At 35.5% G+C, this 8471-nt stretch overlaps 1 protein-coding gene and 1 long non-coding RNA gene across 2 annotated transcripts; one reads left to right on the forward strand and one right to left on the reverse strand.

Moving 5' to 3' along the window:
* Positions 1–818: 818 nt before the first annotated feature.
* Positions 819–6667, reverse strand: cdx4 (caudal type homeobox 4). Its single transcript, XM_079891852.1, has 4 exons — positions 6595–6667; positions 3577–4361; positions 1771–1916; positions 819–1663 (listed from the first exon to the last, which is right to left on the reverse strand). The coding sequence occupies exons 2-4, from the start codon at positions 4010–4012 to the stop codon at positions 1424–1426; spliced, it is 822 nt and encodes a 273-aa protein (XP_079747978.1). The 5' UTR covers positions 4013–4361; positions 6595–6667; the 3' UTR covers positions 819–1423.
* On the forward strand, positions 4961–8471 carry LOC307170655. Its single transcript, XR_013823418.1, has 3 exons — positions 4961–5021; positions 6571–6759; positions 8386–8471. It is a non-coding gene; the product is annotated as an uncharacterized lncRNA (long non-coding RNA).

Raw genomic sequence — 8471 nt, forward strand, 5'->3', positions numbered from 1 at the left:
GTGCTATGGGTTAATTGGATGTTACACAGGAATATTTTGTTATAGGAACAAATCAAGTCTCATATTGAAGGGATTTGTGCCTCTAATGCTTTATAGTCACGGGACATATATAGGCTAATGTATAGGCCTATTTGCAGAATGTGCCATTTAATGCCAATAAATGTAAGGCAGGGGAATCGCAACTGCTGTAATCAAACAGATGATTTGTTATGTTTCATATGAAATAAAAAAGGTAAATAAATAAATAAGCTCATGTTACAACATAAAATAGATGGATATCTCCCTCCCAAATGTTGGCTTTAAAAAAATAATTAGGCTATGGAAAATATGCATGTTTCAACATTTTAATGTAAACTTGTTCATTTTCTTTGCAGAAATTTGTTCACTCTTAAAATTAAAGTTCCCCTGGAAACTTTCGATTGCACAAAAGGTTCTTTATGAAAAAACTTTTTAGAAGTGTGTCCCACTTTTTGGAACCTTAATTTTTGCGAACCTATTTTTCAAGGTTTTTCCCGTAATAATTTCGTAACTTTTTCGAAAGATTTTTTTTCTTTTTTGGGGAAGAAAATCGTTCAGTTTTTTTTGGTCTAATCATCCAATTTCAATAAGCCTACGCGGTATTCGTACAGAAACATGGAATAAAATCCCTTTCCCTTCAAATTAGGTTGCTCCGCCCCATCAGCCCAAAAGTTGTAGTAGGTCTATTTTTAAACGAGTTTATGGTCGTCTCATGTTTAAAATGTAATACCTGTCAAGAGTGCCTAGATGAGCATATATGAATTCGTTTAATGAGATATCACGACACGATCAAATTTATTGCAAAACATTTTATTTACAGATTGCTGGAATCAAACGTTATACCCATATCAGGTATGTGACACCTGCACATCACCCCTGTGAAAAGAAAGTGAACGACGTGCGCTTTGGACACAAACTGGAGCATAAAACAGCCTGCCATCGCAGGTCATTTGGTTTAAACAGACAACAAATGTCTAACAGTTCCAGAGTCAGGATCACTATACATCCCGAGAAACGCTGTACCTGTAGTTTTCATTTTATTTACAAACATTTAGATATACACCACATACAGAAAATGATATTTATATCTTTATTGAGCAAACACAAACAAACCATTAAAATATTTAGTCTCTGGATCAGACGAACAAGGTTTTTGTATGTTTTTTTGTTTCTTAATTTTAAAAACTATTCTATTAAAACAATATTTGAAGAGCCTCCAGCATTTCGTTGCATTTAAGACGTGATTTCTCTGTTGTTGTAATCCACAACACGCGCCTCGATGCTTGTCATGAAATGGTTGATTACAAAGTAATCCTTTTTGACCACGTGAGTCGTGGCCCGCTTCGGTTCTGTCCTTTCAGCGTGTTGGAGTGCTCAGTTAAAGTTGGACGTTCCAAGTTCGAGTTCACTGAGTGACAGTAACTTGCTGTAGGCCTATGTTCCTCATAGATGGTAAGGCGTTCATTCCTTGGGGTGGGTACAGAGAACCGTGGATATCTGAAGGACTCAGTGAGCCTGGTACCGGTAGGGGACTGACAGAACCTGGATCGCTGTGGACTGATCCTCCGCTTCCGTCAGACTGACCCATTTTCTTTTTGATTAACTTCCTTTCCTTGGCTCTGCGGTTCTGAAACCAGATCTTTACCTGTGAAGGAAAAGCATACGGTTATGTAAAGAAATAAGTCCGAATTGTTTAGTTAGATGGCCTAAATCCTATTCTATAAGTGAAAATCTAAATGAAAGTAATGTTACCTGTCTCTCTGAAAGCCCGAGGTTTACTGCCAATTCTGATTTTCTTCTGATTGTGATGTAGCGATTAAAATGAAACTCTTTCTCCAACTCCAGTCTCTGGTGGTCTGTGTACACCACTCGATATTTCTCCTTCGTTCTCGTTTTGCCTAAAAAAGGTGAATAGGCTAATCATGAAAATTATGCATACAATGTCTTAAAAAGTTGATAATTGTGAAATAAAATAAAATAAAATGTGCATTCTGCGTAAAATACGCGCCGACCATGATATAGGCTAGCTATTAATATTATTTTGACGCAAGGAATTGTATAATTTATATAGGCTAAATTTAGAAAAAAGTTCCTAAATAAATGTAAGTCAATTAAATATTCAAATATATTTCACTGACTTACATTTATTTAGGAACTTTTATCTCTTAGCCTACTTTTTGGTTGCATTTTCAATCACTATCATTAATATGTGCAACTATGTTAATACTATAAATCACAATTGCAATATTTAGTAAATTGTATAGGCCTAAACTATTACGTCGCTAGATATTCAAATTGAGCTTCTGATCTTCTTTGAGATGTTTCTGAACAAACTGCAGAACAAAGAGACCCAAAGACATTACCCAAACGCCATTGATGTGTTAAGAGACAATACACGTCTTACAACGAATTACAAGGAGATAACATCAAAAATCTTTTCCTCAAGTCGAGCATGCTGTGCTTGTTTTTATGTCCAGATCAGCTATCTTTGAAAAATAAACTATGAACGAATAAAGACAATTAATTCGTGTTTTTATATTATAGGTTTAGCTGCGAACACTTTGTCTAACATCTAATATAAAATATGACAATTTAACTTCATGTGTCATTTCCAAAACATTAATGTATTTCTCAACTGTAGAAATAAAAATGCGTTTACAGTAAGGCGATTGTTTTCTTTGAGATTTTTTCGCTGTTGTTTTAACATGCGCCGGAGACAGGAGAACTTTATTTGCTGTGAAGTTTGTCACTCTTTGAGGTAATATAACCCTCAAGAACAGAGACAGAGGAAGACGCGATGCTGCATATCAAAGTGAAGAAGGTGTTGAAAGAAGTCGCCGCCTGAATATGACAGATAACCCTCAAAACCTGAGACAATGTAACAGGAAAAGTAGACCTCACATCTTGTTTACGGGAGTCGCAAATTAGCATTACAAGTGACCCTGGCGCCAATTCCAAACACCTTCATTTTGCCACAAGTATTTCCCATGCGTTCATTTTTAAGGAAACAAATATTGGCTACTAATAAATAAGTAGATAATCCGTTTCTGGAACGGAACGCGTTTTCCGCAAAGAATTGAGAATGGCAGTTTGTAAAAAAACAAAACAAAAAAAAAACTACCATTTCGTAATATTTTGTCAGATGTGCAGTTAGTTGAGGCAAACAATATTTAATACTTGTTACACAAAAACAAATATTTGTACATTTCGCAAATTTTTTTTTTCTATTATTTTTAGCAAATATTTAGACTTTCTTTTTTTCCTTTTGTTATACTAGACATATGTAGCCTATTCGTTCTTAATTTTTTTTCTATAAATGTTTTTACATTTTTAGTAGAACCTGTGCATCGAAATTTGATTACCAGATTTAAATTAAAATAATGTCATTTTTATTTTAAAGCAGCAAGAAAACAGATCATAGGCCTAAGCGTAGACTAGCCTACTGTCAATTCGTACTTTCACTTTTTCAATCACTGATTTCAGAACCTTGGAAATATTGAAGAGTTTACATGTTTTCCGATTACTTAATTACTTTGAAAGACATTTGTTGGCCCTTACCGGTTGATGACGACTGGACGGTTTTGCTCATCCACTGATAGGAATTACGCCTTTCTCTCTCAGGGGAAAGTTGGGCCACAGAAATGTTTTCAGGTGGTGGAGGCAGCACTGCTGATCCCGGGCCGTGCATGGCATTGTAATCAGGCGAGCAGTAGGAAACTTGTCCCGGGGATGAACTGCTCATAGGTGCAGAAATGGTGTTTGGAGGTCCGAGGCTGTATGCGCCCCAGTCCTCCCTCGGTGCGCCGTAAGGAGCGCCCCATGCCCCTGATGACTGTGCGTGTGTGTCCATGTTGGGCACATGATGGTATCCTGTGAAATCTGAATACTGGGATGTGGAGACAAAATTCTGTGGTGGAAGACTGATGCCAGATCGTCGCACAGCTCCTTGGTGATACATGCTTCCCTCTTTATCCAAAAGGTATCCAACGTACATGATTCGAAAGAAACCCCTAAAATAACTTTTTTAAGGCAACATGCCAGCCATGCATCAAGCCAAATATCACTTAACAAGGCCTGCCTCCAAACTTTTACTATTTATCTCAAGGGTGGTAGTCCAAAATGATCTCCAGGTCACGCGACGTAGTCCTTGACGTGCTTCAATCAAACATGATGTGACTCTGTTGTCAAGGTGGTGGTGGTGGCAAAGGTATAACCAAGCCCTCCTGACGTCAGCCACGACTTCAAAACCTCTCGATTTGCATTCAAATGACCAGCCAATAACACCAGCAAGTCCTCACAGATTCCCCTAGCGCCAGGTTTCTGCATCACCTCAGACTCCCCTTCTGCAATATTCAACAATATTCAGTAGTAGTAGGCTAATACTTACTCTATATGACTTTAGGAATCAATAGCCTACATTACTCTGACTCTGAGAAACATATTCAGTTCAAAATTATTTTCTATCACCAAAGCAGCCATTTTGAAACGTGTTTTGACTTCATTAAAAACCCTCAAAAGACAAAAAAGTTCAAACTAGCAAATAACGAACTAACCTTTTCTTTATGTTTTTAAACTATTTTTCTTTGACTATATATGTATTTATTTTGTTAATAAATTGTAATAAATTACGCCTATTGTATTATAATTGTATCGTATTTATTTATTTATTTATACAAGTATAACGGTAGGCCTAATGATATTATTATTATTAGTAGTAGTAGTAGTAGTAATAATAATAAACGACTGTCAATTTTATTGTTAAAAAGTGTTAATCATAAAAGTGAAATAAGCCGTGACGTGCTTGTAGGCATGCAGCATCCTTCAGCCATTAACGGTCGCTTGAAGTTTTACAGCTCTCGTCTCTCTAATGAAGCTAAACCTGTGGATATGGGAACGTCACATCTGCATAGTACCCATGCCACTTTCTCGCCTCCAGAGTCCATGCGTATTTGTTAAAGGATACTCTTGTAAAAGAGGTGCAAAGCGGGAGAAGGTGTCTTGAAGTAAGGCGAACTTTTCACATTCCGCATCCCTCACACCATGACACTCTCGGGTCACACTTCACAGCTAATTCCGGTTTATGGAAATGCGAGGTATCACCTACAGTACTCATGCGACGACAGTGTGTCGTGCGTGTCGCCATGTAGTCGAAAGATTTAACGAGTTGTTAATTCATTTTACTGCGAGGTTTCTTGGGAATTTTAATCATTAACATATACAGACAGTAGCTTGTTCAGGCTTGACTGTCTTGTCTCAGATGTTAGGGCAGAAAGGACAACACATTTCATGTCAAAATGAGTGTTTTGACTCGAGTTATTACAGATATTTTCACGTGCAATCAGAATTTATTTTACATCCGTTCACTACACAGACACTATTTATCATTTTAAAAAGGCACGCATTAAATTTGGCTATTCTGTGGTAGGCCATGCTTATTATATTTCAGTTGGCTTATAGGCTATATTATTCAAGTATGGAAAGCATTAACTTCTTTTCAACATATTTTAGGTTTAAATCTATATTGGTAGTTTACATTAAATAGTTATAGTCGTCCTGTGGCGTGACATATGCTTTGCTTTTTAAAATTAACACTTTTTATTATATGTTCATTTTAAATATTAAGTTGCTGTAACTGATTTTTGGCTGTTTGTTTATCAAAAGTTTAGTGCAAACTGCTAAAATTAAATTAGTATAGTCATCTGCAGTTCAGTTATATCACTTTATAAAGACTTGGATAAAGATGAGACATGGATTTATGGAATGCCTCCTTGAAAATGGTTGAAAAAGTTTTTTTTTTTTTATAAATCAAATTATTTAAAATTGTAAAATTAATATACATGCATTTTATGACATCAGATAAAAAATTATCATTTTTTTTTCCTTCAGGGAAAACAAATTATATAAAAAATGCATTTGTGAGACCAATTTTTTCATTTTATGTAAATGAACTAAAAAAAAAGTTAAAATTAAGGATCATGATTATAATAGATACAATTATTATATATCTACTATAGTTTAAATGGCCTAGCCTACTTTAACAACATATTTAGAGCAGATTTTCTTAAATAAAAATGTATCAATCCAATTAGGATTATGTCAAATTAGCCTAGGTCTATACCCATACTGGGGAAAACATGTGACATATTAGATATATCAGCTTGAGCTGTTGTTGTTTTTGTAAATGTATATAGGTGGCTGATATTATTTATAGAAGCCTATGAGATCAGTAAGCATGAACACATCCGCAATTTCAGAATGACAAAGAAAGTTTGAATGACTATTATTGGTTTCTCTGATATTTAACAGGCAATCAATTATGAGACATATTATGTTATATTTGTTCTGCTATTGTGAACTCACACTATAGTCAATGAGTCTGGGGTTAAACCATTTTTTTTTTTTTGTTAGATAATAGACCGTTTCAATGCTGCTCCAAACAATTTGCCAAAAAAGTGGTCTCGTGCCTAAATATATCACAACCTATATGATGGTAATATACGATATGGATAGATGTTGTATATTGTTTTTTTGTTTGTTTTGTTTTTTTTGCAGAATATGTGGTCATATATATCCTACCATAACAAGCTGAAGGCCAGAGCTGGGTTTTGCGCGCGCACATGTTGCTGATGCAGGTGTACGCAATTAAGAAAGCGACAGGTTGGTTTGGAGACTCAACGCACAGCACAGCGACGCCCTCTGCTGGTCGATCAGCTGCAAGAGCGACTCAGTCTGAATTAAAAGGTATTGCTGAACGAACACATTTTTATGACGCATTTTCTGACACAAAACGTTGTTTTCCTTTTTTTATCCTTTCTTTTATTAAATGAAATGAAGAATTATCCCCAGCATTCATTATAAATAATCAGCACCATTACAGAAAGACCTCTAGGGGGCAGTATTCACTAGGTAATGTACTGGTTGTTTGCGTCGTGTCTAACAGCTGAAGACTAATCACATTTCTGTTAATTTATGTGAATTATTGAGCAATGTTTGTTTAGAATAAAGCCTCTGCACGATAATTAGCCTACTAAAATACCATACTAAAGAAAGCCTACAGTGGTCTGCCAGAACATACAAGTTTAAAATGGTTAGCTTATTCAAGAAATCACACTCTCTTAGTTTGTCCAAGCTAGGCTATTCAGTATTTATTAATTTATTTGTTAGCATTTTAGCATCATGTTATGTTGAGTCTGTTGAAAGTCTGTGAGTCTCCAATGTATGGAAATGAACTTCAGAGAAAGGGAAGAGGTTTTGAAATGATTCAGCCGAGTGAGATCATGTTTTATCTGAGGAGAAAATGCTACCAGTGTGACAGATTTACAACTTTCCTGGAAACTTGAAAATAACAACATATGTGTCCCAAATGGTTTGGGGACAGTGCTCAAAATAGTTTCAATTATGTATCATATGTTTTCTCATTTTCATTTCCGCAATGAGAGGTCATGATACTGTTCATAAGAATATTGCTACATTGTATATATTTATAGGTCCTCAAAACAAGTTTGAAAGATTTTATTGGGAACTATAATGCTATTATACAATGTTTGTTCAGAGAGCCTTTAGTGCAGTCATTCCCTAGTTTTATGCCATGAGAAGTCTTGTCGAAGAATTTTCTCAAACTTTTTTTTTTATTATTCTATAGATAAACACTGAAAATCACACATGGTTTTAAAAGCATCCAACAAATTCCAAAACAGAACAGTTTTGCTAAAACAGCATCTCTGAAATCAGTGCAATTGCATAAACCTTTACATGTGCATGGGAAGACGAAGGCAGTATGCATGGATTTTACTGGTGAGATCTTTTTTTTTTTTTTTGTTCAAATTATTCTGGGATTTTCTTTCAGTTACAACCAAAAACCACCATTCAGTGGTTGTACTCAAACTGGGTCCATTCTGAAGATTAATTCATCATTTATGAGGATATCATCATTAGTAATCCCATGTTGTTGTTTTTTTTTTTTTTTTTTTTTTCAAAAAATATTTGGATATTACATCCAATAGAGTATCTTTTAGACTTTTTTTTAGCAGTTTTGAGGCTAGAGTTCTCATATCGCTGTAGATCAGATGTTTCTGAATTGTTTACAATGTCAGAATTCTTGACATATTATAAATAGTTTATTTTTAATCATTGGAGCTCTGTGGGGAGGAAAGGAATTTACTTTGATCTGAAGGCCAAAGTCTAAGACAACTATTTTTAAGACAAATAGTCTGTGTGATTTTGTCAGAACTCTTTGACCCTGCCCTTGGGCGTCATGGGAGTTTATTAACATATTTGGAGCTATTTGTATTTTCAGTGCTACCTTTCTGGGAAAAGGTGGGCAAAAGCCATAATCTGTGGTAAATTAAGTCCACTCCATTGTCTCAGCAATAGGTGAGAGGTACGGATGTGGTTCCCCCCAATCCGGATCCTGCTATTCCCTGCTCTCCCTCACCAGAACACAACGTGGGAAG

Source organism: Squalius cephalus (assembly GCF_949319135.1).
Source record: "Squalius cephalus genome assembly, chromosome: 14".
Lineage (NCBI taxonomy): Eukaryota > Metazoa > Chordata > Actinopteri > Cypriniformes > Leuciscidae > Squalius > Squalius cephalus.